Consider the following 16,493-nt stretch of genomic DNA (forward strand, 5'->3'; position numbering starts at 1 on the left):
GCAGTCTGGAAACCTCTCCTCAGTGACCAGGAGTAGTCCAGGGCAGCCCTTCACAAACAGGAATGCTGGCTACAACGGAGCAAACCTCTCTGACTCTGGCATTTGGTCTGTTTATTTTTTCATTTATTTATTGGAAAGGCAGACAGATTTTTTTTTCTTTAGATTTATTTACTTATTTGAAAGGCAGAGTTAACCGAGAGGCAAAGGCAGAGAGAGAGATCTTCCATCCACTGGTTCACACCCTAAATGGCTGCAATGGCCAGAGCTAGGCCAAAGCCAGGAGCTTCTTCCAGGTCTCCCATGCAGGTGCAGGGGCCCAAGGACTTGGGCCATCTTCTGCTGCTTTCCCAGGCCATAGCAGAGAGCTGGATTGGAAGAGGAGCGGCTGGGACTTGAACCGGTGGCCATATGGGATGCCGGCACTGCAGGCGGCGACTTTACCCACTATGCCACAGCACCGACCCCAGAGACAGAGATCTTACATTCACTGGTTCACTCCCCAAATGCTTGCAACGGCTGATGATGGGCCAGGCTGAAGCCTAGAGCCCAAAACTCATTGTGAGTCTTCCACATGGGTGGCAGGGACTCAGCCACTTGAGTCATCACCTGCTGCTCCCAGGGTATACATCAGTAGGAAGCTGGAACTGAGGAGTGGAGCCAGGACCAGAACCCAGGAGTGTCTTACCTGCTGTGCCAAACACCTGCTCCATAACTGCTTTTATTTTAAACAGCAAGGTCCCATCCGCTCTTCATCCTGCAAAGGAAGAAGCTAAAGCTCAGGGAGAGGCTGCTCAGCTAAAGAGAGGTGGGACACTTGTGCTGCACCTGCCTGAGAAGCACGCGTTCCTCAGGAGATACAGTCCGCACTGTTTCGTTTTTTAAATGTATTTATCTGGGAGGCAGAGAGACAGAGCGCTCCCATCTACTGGTTCACTCCTTAGATGCCCCATAACAGCCAGGGGGTGGGACAAGCCAGAGTCAGAACCGGGAACTCAGTCGAGTCTCCCACACTGAGTGCCCGGAACCCAGTGAAACCTAATGACTTGAGCCATCACCTGCTGCCTCCCCAGGTGCACATTTACAGAAAGCTGGACTAGGAGTAGAGCCAGGACTTGGACTCAGACTCTCCAGGAGATCAGGTGACCTCAGGATAAGACCACATATTGGGAACACAAAGCTTTTTCCTTCAAGGATCTTCATTTCAACAGCAGATCTCTGGCCAGTTTTACTCATAGTTCACCTAAAGAATAGGGTACCAGAGGCCGGCGTAGTGGGTAGAGCTGCTGCCTCCGGTGCTGGCATCTCACATGGGTGCTGGTTTGAGTCCCGGCTGCTCCATTTCCAATCCAGTTCTCTGCTATGGCCTGGGAAAGCAGTAGAAGATGGCCCAAGTCCTTGGGCCCCTTCACCTGCATAGGAGTCCTGGAAGAAGCTCCTGGCTCCTGGCTTCAGATCGGCTCAGCTCCAGCCATTGCAGCCAGTTGGGGAGTGAACCAGCAGATAGAAGACCTCTCTCTCTCTCTGCCTCTCCTCTCTGTGTAACTCTGACTCAAATAAATAAATAACTCTTTAAAAAAAGAAAAGAATATGGTCCCATTGGACGTCAGGTTGTCCAGCACCATTTATGATGACACTGATTGGAACAGCTCAGCTCAAGTCCGGATGCGGCATCTCCAACCAGTTGGTGTTTGGACCCATGGCTGGAGCGTCACCAGGTCCCCACCACTGGGGCAGCAGTTTCCAGTTTCAGAAGTCTTTCCTAAGTTGCTATTATTTTGTTATTTTTGACAATATTTAGCATGTTTTTGGAATTTTTCCTAAGACATACCTGCAGCAATTTCCCTGTACACATTTTAAAAAAACAAACTTGCCCTGTCCTTCCTGCTCCGTCCCCTCACCCCACCCCTGCATCTGTTTTAAGCAGATGTTGTTTAATTCTTTCCAGAAAGAGGGGGAGGGAAGGTGGGAAGGGAGTTTTCCTCCTTATACCTTCTGGTGGTGGAGTTTATTGTCATTTCTGTTCGGGGTGGGGCGGGGCGATGCGCCCCAGTAGGAAGCAGCTGGGTGCGGGCCCCCCGCAGCTGGGTTATTCGACAGCTCTCAGTACAGTGCTTCATCCCCCAGCCTCGTTTGAAATAGCCAGATGCTGCAGTTAAGGGTGGCTTCTGCACCCCCAGCTCCCCCACCCACGCAGCAGTCATGGGGGAGGCGCCGGAGAGGAGGAATCCGGGCTGGAAGGAGATGGCGCAGAACATAACGCCTGCAGAGGCCACAGTGAACAGAAGCAGAGGGGTGGCAGGGGGTCCCCTTTTACATCTCTAATAAATGAGTTCTTTTTTGGAAATCACGTTATGGCACTAACCTAAGTAATGCAAACTTCCCTTTTTCATGTTTACTTAATCCCCTCAAAGGAAGAGAGCAGAGCACACAGCTGCGGCCGGAGGAAAGTAAAAGCACGTTTGCCCGAGAGGGGTCTAGAGTTGCAGCCCCTCACCCTGGCCGTTTCCTGTGGAGATGAGCCCAGAGTACCCCTACCGCAGAGCGGCCTTGCACACTGGGGGCCCTTCGCTTTTCTGGGATAAATGGGGTGTAGGGGGGAAAACCAGGTCATTCTCCACAATTGTTTGTGCAGTGATCCAAACAAATGTTATAAAGTATTCATGATTTTTTTTTTTTTTTTTTGACAGGCAGAGTGGACAGTGAGAGAGAGAGAGAGACAGAGAGAAAGGTCTTCCTTTTCCGTTGGTTCACCCAATGGCCGCTGCGGCTGGCACACTGCGGCCAGCGCACCGCGCTGATCTGAAGCCAGGAACCAGGTACTTATCCTGGTCTCCCATGGGGTGCAGGGCCCAAGCACTGCACTCCCGGGCCACAGCAGAGAGCTGGCCTGGAAGAGGGGCAACCAGGACAGAATCTGGCACCCCGACCAGGACTAGAACCCGGTGTGGCGGCGCCGGCCAAGTATTCATGATTAACCCCTAGGAGCTCACATGCATGGCCATGGCGGTGATTGGATTCTGGATGGTGTGCTTGTGCGGCCTGTGGTTTTTATTCAGTTTTCCTGTTAATGAAAAGAGAACCTTCACAGCTATCCCAATTAAGCTGTGCAGTTCATAAGCAAATGACTACTGAGCACTTAAAAAACAACAGCAACAGCAGGGGTTCTGTTAGCTACAGATAATTTTTAAACCTGTTTATATTGTGTATTTAACCCTTTCACTCCACAACCTTTTATGTGTCAGGCACTTTTCTAGGCACTAGGAATATGTATTAAATGAACCTAAAGCACCAAGCCTGCTCCTGGGAGTTTATGTCCTGGAGGGCAAATATCCATGTTTCAGAGCAAGCCAGGTGAGAGTTACAAGAGGTCCAGGGCGCTGTTGTAAAGAGAATGGGGACAGATGCCAGTGTTCATTCATGTGTCTCTCATTATAAGAGCAGTCTTCTTGGGGATGGATTGGGAAAATGGTAGCAGGATGCCATGTAGCACCTAAGGACCCACTTGAGGTTAGTGGTTATGAATTTTAAGACAGGGCTTAGGAGCATGGTGGAGATGGACTTTGTCTGATCATGTTCAGCAGCCTAAGTGGAAAAGGCAGAGGGTAGGATTTAGTAGGTTGAGTTGTGCCAGGCAATTAGAGTGAGGAGAGAGAGGGCAAAGGAGTTCATGATAGACCATGGAACTTGAGTTGGGTAGAGTATCAGGTAAGGACACGGCAGGGAGCAGGATAAAAGTGCTTGAAGAATATTGAGGGTAGTGGAGAGCCTGGTCACGTGTGTGAACTTGAACTGGAGGGACAGCCACAGTAAGTGTCCCACCCCACATCTCAGCTGGCGAGTACCAAACAGGAGGGAGAGCAGCCTGTGAGAATGGGCCACGGAGGCTCAGCCAAGAGCACCTTTTATTTAGGCTAAGGAAACAGAAGGGCATTCTGTGAGGGGCTTAGAGGAGTCAGATTCCTGAAAGCAGAATGGTGGTTGCTGGGGGCTGAGCTGGAGGAGGGGGAGAGAACAGTGTTGAATGTGTGCATTGTGCATCAGTCTGGGATGAGTGATGAAGTTCTGGGGCTGGATATGGGTGATTGCACAATAGTGTGAATATACTTCTTGTCACTGACGAGGAATTGTTAAAATAATAAATTTTATGTTATGTATGTGTTACCACAGTCTTCCAAAATAAAAAGGATTTGGGGTGATTGTTTGACCCAACAGTATCTGGGTTCAGGTCCCCACTCTGCTTCCCATCCAGCTTCCTGCTAATGCACACCGTGGGAGGCAGCAGATCATGGTTCAAGTACTTGGGTTAGCCACATGGGAGACCCAGGAGTTCTAGTCTTCTTGCCTTGGCCTGGTCCAGCCCCTGCTGTTGAGGGCATTTGGGGAATAAACTGACAAATGGACAAATTCCCCCCCCCCTTCAAATAAATAAATAAATAATTCATTAAATTACTAGCCTTATTTGAAATAAATAAATAAAAGGAGTAGGGGAGAGAATGGGGAAGTAATGGGGGACGTAAGAGACCTTGAGTCCTGGATTCACAGTACAGGGGGAGTTGGGCCACAGTGGGGAGTGACTGGGGTGAGCAGGGCTGTGGGGCAGAGGGACTGTCTCCGTGGTCTCGGGCAGATTGCACCGGGCTGAAGAACAGGAATCTGGGTTCTTCTGTGTCTTTGTTACCCTGGAATCTGGCACAGTGCCTGGCACTTACAAGATGTGAATATATGTTTAAGTAAAAAAATTTCTATCCCAAGGAAGAAAACAGCAAGGGAGAATTTAATGGCCTTGCTGGAAATCCAAATAAATTTCCCAAAAAAAGTGATGAAGAATGAAAAGAAGCTCGAGTTGGTCTCTGGAGGAGAAAAGAGTTTTGGCAAATATGCCAAAGAACTGATTGCAAAATTGAAATTTTAGACTGGAAAAAATAAAATCATAAACAGAAGGCTACAGTTGTCTAAAAACTTGTTTGAATTGAAATATTTTCCCACCTACATAAATGAGTACGTGATGAATTTGTGACTCGGAAGTAGATGATTGTATCCTGTGTTAAATAAGATGAAAAACTTTAAAAATATATTAAGATTATTAACTTTGCATAATGTTACAAGCTGAGTTTAAAGGCTTGAAACCATACTACTCTTTTAACAGATTTGTCTTCCAGCTTACAGATACCAAATTATAAAGATCAGCTCATTTCATTAACACACCCAGTATAGAGATTGTATTACCTGCAGACATCTTCAGGAACTTTAATTACTAGTTTTCTTTTTGTAAATGTACTTTTATATTGAATTTAAATGTTTTTGTTGTAGCCCTAAACATTGAGGTGGGCCCCTGTGGTTGCTGCCCGGCACAGATTTTTTTTGGACAAGTCCAGAACGGTGCTAGCTGGTGGTCTTCTTGCATTGTGAAACATGTTCCGCGGCTGCCAGACCATTGTCATGCCCCATTCTTCTTGTTGTCGTTTTAGTGACAGCTATATTGTGCGTGTCAAGGCTGTGGTTATGACCAGAGATGACTCCAGCGGGGGATGGTTCCCACAGGAAGGAGGCGGGATCAGTCGCGTCGGGGTGTGTAAGGTCATGCACCCCGAAGGCAGTGGACGAAGCGGCTTTCTCATCCATGGTGAACGACAGAAAGACAAACTGGTAATGGCAGACACACGCGCGTGGGTTACATTACCTGTGGCTGACTTGCCTACCTTCAACTGTAGCCCTATCCCATTAGGCGTTGTTTCATTTTTCCCTCTCCTTCTTTCCCTGACTTCAAACTCTTGCTAAAACTTCAAAAGTTAGAACCCAGGAGCTGGTGCCAAATTGCAAAACATAGCCCTCCTTTTCCATCCAGCAAAGTATCTTTTGCCTGCACACCACATAACCCAGACACTTAAAAGTGTTATGTGGCTGTGTCGCTTACATCTCTGATTAATCAAGAAGTCTGTCATGGAAGAAATTCGCAACAAAACTGTAAGCTTTATTATGAATCAGATTTTCTGAGCTGTGCATTCGATTTTTAAAACTGTAGGGCTTATTCATAGAGCACGCCATTAAGGCTTGGATGGTGAATGGTAAAATGGAAGGGCAGGAGGTCACCTGACATTGACTGCTAGTAAATGAGTGTTTATCTGAAAGACACTGTAGCGTTAATCTCATAAGCTAATGAGTAACCCATGCTTGGAAAAAGACAGTAACAAAAGGTAGCACTTTCATACTTCTATAAATAATTATACATGCTTATGAGTAAATTGGAGTGTAATCATGATCTCCCAAGAGTAGAAGGACATTCGCATAAAGGACTTGGGCTGTCCGGTTCTTTGTCATGAAGGAATCCATGAAGGGAAAAAAAAAAAAAACCTCACATGCCCAAAGCTATTTTAAATTAATGGCTGTAAACGTGGAAGGACACTGTCCTATCTTTATTAAATCATTAGTATGTATTCAGAAGCCATTAATGAATCGGAATGCACAAGATTGTACAGGATCTCACAGACACCACAGGGGATGTTGCTGTTCCATCTGAGACTCACAGTGGCACCGGTTGAGTTTAAGTGTCAAGTGTATGCTTGTAATCCTCTGCAGCCATTTATTATAGCTTGAGAAAGTTACAATAGGGAAGCGCAGTTTGTGAGTGTTACATATGAATAGACAGAAACGCTGACTCATACTTGATTCATTTCTGGAAATTCAGAGGGAGAAAAAAGCTAATTTTATAAGTTTCTATTCATGACATTCCTTTTCATAGTCCAGTAGTGAAAACGTTCTTGTTTATAACATTTTTGCAAGAAGGGCAATATAACTACACTACCAAAAAGTAAAATAACTACCTGTTTATCTAGCATTTACCACGTGCTAAGTGCGTATGGTTAATTTGTGTCATTGTATCCTTACAGTAACCTTCAGAGATTCAGAAAGATGCTTTGTTGGCTGTGACTCATTTTGGGGCCCCGGAACCAATATTTGACACTCTGAATCCAAAAACAAGGCAGAGTCACATGTGCACAACCACCTTAGCCCTTGGATGTAGTTTTTCCTTGTACCTATTCTTATTTTTATATAGCTATCATCATGAACAGTTTCGTATCCCATTGGTTCTGCCCTAGCATTCTCAGAAGACATTTCCATTTCCTTTCTCCCCTTATCCCTGCCCTCAGTATTATGAATAGACATTTACCTGCATTTTCCCCATTTACTGTTTTTTGGAAAAATTTGGGGGGCCAGATTTTCTTTCCTTTATTTATTTATTTGAGAGGCAGAGTTACAGAGAGAGAGAGAAAGAGAGACATGGAAAGAGGTCTTCCACCCGCTGGTTCACTCCCCCAAATGGCTGGAGCTGGGCCAGTCTGAAGCTAGGAATTTCTTCCATGTCTCCCACGCAGATTCAAGGGCCCAAACATGGCTTTCCCAGGCCATTAGCAGAGAACTGGATCGGAAGAGGAGCAGCTGGGATATGAACCGGTGTCCATATGGGATGCTGGCACTGCAAGCAGAGGCTTAACCTACTGCACCGCAGCACTGGCCCCATGGGCTGGGTGGGGGTCAGATTTTCATGACTTTTGTTGCATGTACAAAGGGCTGCTGCCAGCGCATGTGAGAATTGCCTTTCACACATTGAAGGTCATATATTTTAAATCTACCAGTTTGTTAGGGTAGCATCTCATTTTCGCTTACTAATGAGATCAGATGTTTTTGTTTATAAAACAGTTGTCAGTGAATTTTCTATTAGTGTCCTTTACATATTTACCTACTGGGGCCTTATTTTTCTCCTTGGTATGTGTGCCTCCTTAAACAGTAAATATATTGATCTGCATCTGCCATATTTTATCGTAACATTTTCACAATCTACCCCTTTTCATTTCAGCTGAAGCTCTTACTCAACAAAATTTTGATAGAATTTTTTTCACTTTACTCCCTTTTTGTTTTTATAGATATTCTGCATTAGCAAATTATTTGCTCTTGGAGGGTATTAGCTATAGGTTATATATTTTTGGAAGTATTTGTCCTGGCATTTTGTGGTTTATCAGAATATTTCAGCCTAACGTGGACCTTTAGATCGTCTGATCTAGTCCTTTAATTTTGCAAACTGTGTCTCACCAGTGACTTGCACATAATTATGAACTTGACTGCCTTGTTTGATGCCCTTTACATAAGTGTCCTCAGTTAAACCCTGCAGCATTCTGAAGGAGAAGACACTGTCATCTCCACACTGGAGTGGGGAAACTCAGTGCTCCGAGAAGGCGTCCACTTCCTTGGTGTGGCCGAGCCGGCACTCACGTATTTCTTTGTGATGCCAAAGCCCAGTCAGCCCCTTCATTCTAACTCTACATACTGATAGGGCAGTCCCAGCCCTCGGGCCACCTCATGGGGTTGGGGCCCAGCTCCTGCTATCTGTTGCTGCTGTCCAAGGATCCCACTTACCCCGTCATGTCTCTCCATCTCTCCGTCCCTCCTCGTGTCCCCTTCTGGACTTTCATATCCACCAGTCCTTCAGCCACACACCTTCCACCCAGCGGTACTTCATCTGTGCATCCCTGCAGTGGCTGTTCCACACTCTGGAGCATCCTGGGCTCACCCACACATAGACACACACCACCACACCTTTGGAGGAAACAGTCACTCCTTCCTTTGGCCTCTAAAGCCTCTGAAATGTCATACTTCTGCCCACTGGAGGGCGTGAGCCCACAGGGAGCTTGTACAGGGGGTGGGTGTTGAGGCAGCCCCTCTCTCAGAAGTGCAATGGCCCACCCAGGGTGGAGACCAGTTTTAGGATACACAGGGCACCTGCTGTCACAGTTGTCAGTATCCCAGTGTGGGCATGCGGTGCCTTTCTGATAGAAATGGTGATGTTAGCAGATTTCCCAGCGTAGTCCAGACCTGGGATTCAGTGCCTGATTTTGCTTTGTTTTGAATGCATGCCGAGGCCTGTGAACTCCACCAGCGTGGTTGCTGTGGGGAAGGCCTAGGCTGCATTCACAAGGTACTCAGGTGATTTTTGGAAAGGTGGACCATAAAGCTTTCCTGAGAAAGTACATGTAAATGCTCTGAGTTGAATGTGGCGTTTGGTGGGTAGGAAGAGCTTATGTCTTAAATCCTGTGAGAAACCACCTTAGGAAGATTAATCACAGCATCTAACAGGTGGGTCCTTCCTGTCACTGCTCACTGTAGTGAGGATTCTCACATAACATTGGTAGGACTTGAGCTGGGGAAGCTCTTTGAAGGGCAGGTTGGCAGGATTTTCAGTTTGAATGTCTATACCTTTAACAGTTATATGAGGGGGTCTTCAAAAAGTTCATGAAAATATATATATTATGAAAATTTTAACGTACACTGAAGTTTTTAAAGATTTGCTTATTTGAAAGGTAGAGTGATAGGGGGAGGGACAGGGGGGAGCCAGGACAGAAAGAGATCGTGTATCTACTGGTTTACTCCCCAAATGCCTGCAGCAGCTGGGGCTGGGCCAAGCCGAAGTCGGGAACCTGGAACTCCATCTGGGTCTCTCTCATGGGTGGCAGGGACCCAAGCACTTGAGCCAACATCTGTTGCCTCCCGGGTTGCGTTGGCAGGAAGCTGGTTCAGAAGCTGTGGAGACCTGATACAGAATGCAAAGCTCAACCTGCGCCACAATGCCTGCCCCACACATTTTTTTTTGCATCAAAATAAACTTACCTTCTAATTCCATTTTCTATGAGCTTTTAGAAGCACCCCTGTTCATAAGATTTATGGACAGCAACAGCTCATCAACATATTTTCTGTCTTGGGATCCCTTTATACTCTTAAAAATGCATTAAAGACCCTAAGAGCTTTTGTATTGGTGAGTTACAGCTATTAATATTTACAGCATTAGAAATTAAAGCTGAATTAAAAAAAACTCTTAAACAATACTGTTAATATAAATGACATTTTAATGTAAATAACTATATAATTTTCTAGAACAAAAGTAGTTCATGAGAAGAATTGTGTTGCTTTTACACTTTTGGAAAGCTCTAATAGCTCATTTCATAGATAATAGCTGATTCTAATACCTACTCCAGCTGTTAATCTGTTGTAATGTTAATTTTTGTTGAAATTATGGAGCAAAAAAATCCAGCCTCACATGGATAAGTAATTTGGAAGAGAGAAAAGTATTTTCATAGCTTTTCAGATGATTATTATTCTTTGATACTACACCAAAACTCAACCTATAGTACTTTCTTAAATGAGGAATCTGAAACCATAGCCATGAACTTTTCATACTCTGTTACATTAAAATCCCCTGGTTTATCTTTCACTTTGAGTAGATCTTTGACTCATGGCTGATTTTGTAACATCATGCATTAGTCATCTGGAAAATAATGGTTTACTGAGTTAAGCAGATCTTCCAAATGTTGACACATTTTATTCTACAATATCAAAAATTCACATTTCTTAATGATCACCACTGATCTCATTAGAAAAGTTTTAAGTACGGGGAAGCTGTCCAAAATCCTCATTTTCACTTGAAAGTTCAAATTTTATTATTGGCAACAAATGCTTCCACTTGTTTTCCTTGAATTGAAAGCTTACTTTCTTCATTTTTAAGAAATGTCTGCCAGTTATCCAAGTCTGAATATCCATAGCTGGTCAGTCATTCTTTCAAGTAAAAATGTTGATCCACGTAGTTCAGCTGACACCCGAGTCTTTTTTCTTGAGAGAGTTGTCTGTCTGCCACCTGCAGCAGCAGTGGAAAGGCTGTTAGAATACCCTCCTCCTCTCCAGCTGTGCATTTGTGCAGAAGCAGATATGAGAATCAGTTGTGTGTACTTCCCATTTTGTCACACCAAATAAAAGATGTGTACTCAAAGGTCAAGATATAATAAATTTTTTTGCTTCCTCAAAGACATTCTTAAATGAAGCTGGCATTTTTTATTAAACCATGTGATGGTCAAAAATCTGAAGACTGTGCTGTGGCATAGTGGGCTAAGCCTCCACTTGCAGTGCCAGCATCCCATATGGGCACTGGTTCTAGTCCTGACTGCTTCCCTTCGGAACCAGCTCTCTGCTATGGCCTGGGAAAGCAGTAGAAGATGGCCCAAGTCTTTGGACCCTTGTACCCATGTGGGAGACCCTGAAGAAGCTCCTGGCTCCAGTTCTTGAATCGGATCAGCTCCAGCCATTGTGGCCATTTGCTGGGGCACGGTGGGCTCACTCACCATTCCTTTTGTACAACAGACATCTCGACGCAGAGAAAAGGCTATGATGCCTCGTCATGATCATGAAAGCCGTTTTCCCATTCTGGACTCTGAAAGGGTCTGGGGCGGGGAGAAGGTTCCCAGGAGCCCGCAGACCAAACTTTTGAGAACTATTAATGTACAAAGATGTAAACTGAAGTGCTGTCTGCAAACATGTGGCCACTTACAAATTCTCAATGCCCATCTGTGTAGGAAGCGGTTGACTAAATCTGTTGTGTCTGTACTGAGGAATACTCTACAGCCATCAAACAGGATGGTTTTTACCTTCCTGTATCTCCAGGATATGTCTTTAGGGAAGATTAAAGGAAATGCAAAGCAGTATATAGGTCTGACTAGGTTTCGACACACATACTTAGGTGTGTGGATAAAGGAGCTACAGCGGGGACTGGAGCTGTGCCCGCCACATTGACCCTGGATTGGGGGAGGGGGGGTAAGGGACAGTGGAGCTCTCCTGTGTTCATCTAAATTACTGGAATCTTTTACAGTATGTATTTTTGTGTTGACTTCAACACTTCCAACAAGCATCTAACCACACTTCTTTTCCTCCCCATGCTTCTTATTTTAATTCATACTTTAAAAAATGAAAAAGATTTTATTTATTTGAGAGGTAGAGTTACAGACAGAAAGGTCTTCCATCCACTGGTTCACTTCCCATATAGTTGCAACAGCCAAAGCTGGCCTGATCCAAAGCCAGGATCCAGGAGCTTCTTCTGGGTCTCCTTCGTGGGTACAGGGATTCAAGCATTTGGGTCGTCTTCCCCTGCTTTCCCAGGCCATAGCAGGGAGGCGGATGGGGAAGTGGAGCAGCCGGGACATGAACTGGCGCCCATCTGGGATGCTAGCATTGCAGGGGGCAGCTTTATCCACTACACATAGTGCCAGACCCCTTTAAATGGTATTTTTAAAAGCCTTTGTCAAGTTTCAAGACAATGCCTAATTGTGTATACGCCAAAACTGCCCGAGAGGGTTGTGAATATTGAAGCCTCTCAACTTTTTCCCTTTTGTTGTTAAACTTAGATACATGATGATATTTTGCTCAAGAGGACATAAAAAGATTGTATCTCATTTCCCTGCCCTTTACTTAATTTAGGTGACTAAACTCACTTTCCTTAACACTTTTTAAAGAAAATACACCTTTGGAATAATTTTAAAGTTGGAAAATGTCAAGCAACAACTTAATTTTTTTCCACCCTAAAAATATGAAGAAGCTAAGTAGTCTTTGTTTTCACAAAAAGTTTATTTTGAGACTTTGAATTGAGACTATTAAATTCTAAAATAGATAACATTTGTTAGTTAAAGCCTTGGTTATTTGGATTTCCCCAATTTGGAATGGGGCTGGGCTGACATTTAATCATTGCACTATTCTTAGGGGAAAATGGCCATAATAAGCAATTTAATCATAAATAGAATTGTGTGAGGGGATTGTTGTCCTATTGCAATACAATGTAATGAAGTTAACTGCTTGGGACTGCCATTGCATATACCAATTTGAACATTATTCTCTTTTATTAAGTTAAGGAACATTTACTAGGCAGCATTTAAGTTCTTTTCAGTTTGATGTGTTCTTGAAATTTGTACTCGTTTAATGATATTCCCTAATTTAAACATATACTAATTTAGACAGGCCTTTATTGTTACCCTTCATTTGGTCTAAATTAATAAGAGCCCCTTGTATCAAAAGTGAAGCTTTGCCAGAACAAGATGGAGATCCTAAAAGCTTAGCCAGACCACAGCAGGTTGTTAGCCTCATCCCACCCTGAAGTACCCGAGTTTGATTCCCATCTCTGCTTCCTGTCTCCAGCTTCCTGCTGGTGCAGACGCTGAAAAGCAACGTTGATGGCTCCAGTAATTGGGTTCCTGCCGCCATGTGGGAAATGTGGATTAAATTCCCAGCTCCTGGCCTTTTGGGAAGTGAACCAGAGGAAGGGAGCTTTCTGTCTCTATCTCATTCTTTGTCCCTCTGCCTCAAATTATTTAACTCATTAAGTCCCAAGTTTTAGGCCGGCACCGTGGCTCAAAAGGCTAATCCTCCGCTTTGCGGTGCTGGCACACCAGTTCTAGTCCCGGTCGGGGCGCCGGATTCTGTCCCGGTTTCCCCTCTTCCAGGCCAGCTCTCTGCTGTGGCCCGGGAGTGCAGTGGAGGATGGCCCAAGTCCTTGGGCCCTGCACCCCATGGGAGACCAGGAGAAGTACCTGGCTCCTGCCTTCGGATCAGCTCAGTGCACCTGCTGCAGCGCGCCAGCCATGGCGGCCATTGGAGGGTGAACCAACTGCAAAGGAAGACCTTTCTCTCTGTCTCTCACTGTCCACTCTGCCTGTCCAAAAAAAAAAAAAAAAAAAAAAAAAAAAAAAAAAATCCCAAGTTTTTAATTCTGTGAATATTTCAGTGACATAGTATTTATTTCTTAGTATAAGTGGTATATTTGTTGCTCAGTTTAAGTCTTTATACTTGTCCTATATGAAGGATGATGGGACATAATGGCTTGTTTGTTTCTTTAATTATCAAAGCATGAAGCCTTGCGAATATTTGAATCTTTGCAAAGAGTTTGCTTCTTTTTCTTTTTTTTTTTTAAGGTTTTTTTAATTGGAGCTGGTGCTGTGGCCCAGCAGGTTAACGCCTTGGCCTGAGGCTCCAGCATCCCATGTGGGTGCTGGTTCCAGACCTAGCTGCTCCACTTCCGGTCCAGATCTCTGCTGTGGCCTGGGAAGGCAGTGGAGGATGGCCCAAGTCCTTGGGCCCCTGTGCTCTCGTGGGAGACCCAGAGGAGGCTCCTGGCTCCTGGCTTCAGCTCGGGGCAGCTCCAGCCGTTAAGGCCAATTAGGGAGTGAACCAGTGGATGGAGGACCTCTCTCTCTCTCTCTCCCTCTGTAACACAGAGAGAAGTAGAGGCAGAAAGAGAGGTCTTCCATCCGCTGGTTCACTCCCCAGATGGCCACAACAGCCAGAGCTACGCCGATCCAAAGGCAGGAGCCAGGAGCTTCTTCGGGGTCTCCCACGTGGGTGCAGGGGCCCAAGGACTTGGGCCATCTTCCACTACTTTCCTGGGCCATAGCAGAGAGCTGGATCAGAAAAGGAGCAGCCAGGACTCGAACTGGCGCCCATATGGGATGCTGGCGCTTCAAGCCAGGGCTTTAACCTGCTGCACCACAGTGCAGGCCCCAGTTTGCTTCTTATATTAATAAAGAAGGAACTTTATGTTCACATGATTGCAATGCTGCTTTTACTCTGGCATTAAATGAACTCTGGTATCTTTATCAACAATAGCACCACTAGACACAGTTACCGTATAACACACCTTGGTCCTTTATAGTCTAGTTAGGGGAATAAGACTAAAGGGGCATGAAACTTCTGATAAAGAATAATTTGAAAGCAGGCACTAAGCTGTGAAGGTAACAAGAAAGACCACAGAGTAACACAAGAGTAGAACCTGATGGCGAAATGAGTGTGACCTTGCTAAGACCCTTGTTAATTCAGAGAAATGTTAAAGTTCTCACTGATGACTTTGGTGTTGTTTCCATCTCAGAGCTAAAAAAGATCAAGGGTCTTGGTCAAGAGTATTTTTCAAAGGCATCTTGATCTAGAGGTGAAAAGATCAGCCTGGAAAACTAGTTTTGAAACCACATTGTTAGAAACTTGGGGCATCTTCTAGTACTCTTATAAAGTTAATGGGCACCTAGATCAAGGTGATCACACCTGGAATGAGGTTGATATAACAGATACTGGAGGAAAAATGACTTGGACTTGACAGTTAATCATGCAGAGGATGGAGAACTCAGAGGAGGCAAAGGTACCATAGAGAGTTCGAGCCAGACACAGTGGGGTTGCCGTTGCCAGCTCAGGACAAGACAGGAGAGAAAACCAGTAGCAGAAATTTCAGAGCAGATGCATTTTTCAGCTTTTTGAATTTGAGGTCACAGGGAGGCACCCATTAGGACAGCAGAGGGGAGATTGAGGGCCATCAAATTTACAAAGGCCCTAACCTGGAAGGAGGAGTCCAGAACAGGACAAATAGTCAGGGCAGGAGGAAGAAGAAGGGGTGGGATGAAGAGGAGGGGCACGGAGGAGGACGGCCCCGCTGTGAGGATCACGAAAGCCAAGGGCAGAGGCTGCACCGGTACAGAGGCAGGGAGGGGTTTTTTTCAGCTGCCTCCTGGGAGGGCTCCTCATTAGACTGGTATAAGCAGACCCCACTGTGGCTGGCCCACGAGTAACCAGCCTGTGTGCTTCAATTCTGCAGGTGGTACTGGAATGCTACGTAAGAAAGGACTTGGTCTACACCAAAGCCAACCCAACGTTTCATCATTGGAAAGTCGATAACAGGAAGTTTGGACTTACTTTCCAGAGCCCTGCCGATGCTCGCGCCTTTGACAGGGGAGTGAGGAAAGCAATCGAAGACCTTATAGAAGGTACTGAACTCTTAGTGGGGCTTTGTGGTCTGTGCAAATGTCTTCGTTCTTTCTGATTCCAACTGTCTGCCAGCTTACGTTTGTGGTTTACTTGAGGAGGATCTGGGGCCAGGTCAGTAGGTGCCAAAGCTTTCAGAAGTCCAAGGAGGTCATTAGAGCAGCAATGGAGACCAATGGGAGGTGGTTTTATGGTAGTCTGTTCTGAACAAGCCAAGTGGGCGCATTTTGGGTTTCCACACAAATGAATTTTTGCCTGATTTCACTTTGTTCTGACTGTTGAGACAGCTTTTTTAAAAGGTCTCATCTTTTAAAAAGCTGTCCAGTCTGCCATGCCCGAGGATGGATTCGGGCTATCCCAGGATGCTCTGGGCCTGCCCACGGACCCCTTGCACTCGAAGGTCCTGGTGGGTGGCTGCCACTGTGAAAGGGGCTGTGGTCTGCAGCCTACTCTGTGAGTGGGTCGGAGGCATGGCCAGGAAGACCCTGGGGCAGTTTTCATGGTGGGCTTGGCTGCAGTCCACAGGTAGGAGACACCCAGCAACTCCACTTCACACCCAAATCAGAGAGTTGAAGGTGTCGTAATTGTTGAGTGAAGAACGTTAATGCCAAGTTCAGAATTTGGGGAACTCAGTCACAAGAATAGGTGTTTGATTTGTTTATAAATTAAGTGTCCCAAAGTCGTTTTCTTCATTTACGAGAAGGGAGAAGGGCAGATCTTAAGAGGAAAAATCACATAACATTGTCATCAGTAGTAGGACGATTCTAGCTGGAATGTGAATCTGTTTACAACAGCCGTGAGATAGCCAAAAAGACTGAAGTGGCAAATTCTTTTTTTTAAAGCATAGCTTTTTAAGCATTTAGACAAAATAGCTTCTGTATTACCCA

The 16,493-nt window shown here is 45.3% G+C and overlaps 1 protein-coding gene across 5 annotated transcripts in view; it reads left to right on the top strand.

The window, feature by feature from the left end:
• The window catches only part of SPRED2 (sprouty related EVH1 domain containing 2), a 125,762-nt gene that overhangs the window by 83,079 nt on the left and 26,190 nt on the right, over positions 1-16,493 (top strand). For 4 of the 5 annotated variants that reach the window (XM_017340722.4, XM_089327600.1, XM_089327601.1 and 1 more), the window contains exons 2-3: positions 5,469-5,646; positions 15,440-15,608. In XM_017340722.4, coding sequence (XP_017196211.1) covers positions 5,469-5,646; positions 15,440-15,608 — 347 coding nt within the window. The remainder of the gene's footprint in view (positions 1-5,468; positions 5,647-15,439; positions 15,609-16,493) is intronic. The other variant, XM_089327602.1, reaches the window with a different exon arrangement.

This window comes from Oryctolagus cuniculus, chromosome 2 (genome assembly GCF_051225735.1).
Source record: "Oryctolagus cuniculus isolate XC-2025 breed Fujian yellow rabbit chromosome 2, ASM5122573v1, whole genome shotgun sequence".
NCBI classification, from domain to species: domain Eukaryota; kingdom Metazoa; phylum Chordata; class Mammalia; order Lagomorpha; family Leporidae; genus Oryctolagus; species Oryctolagus cuniculus.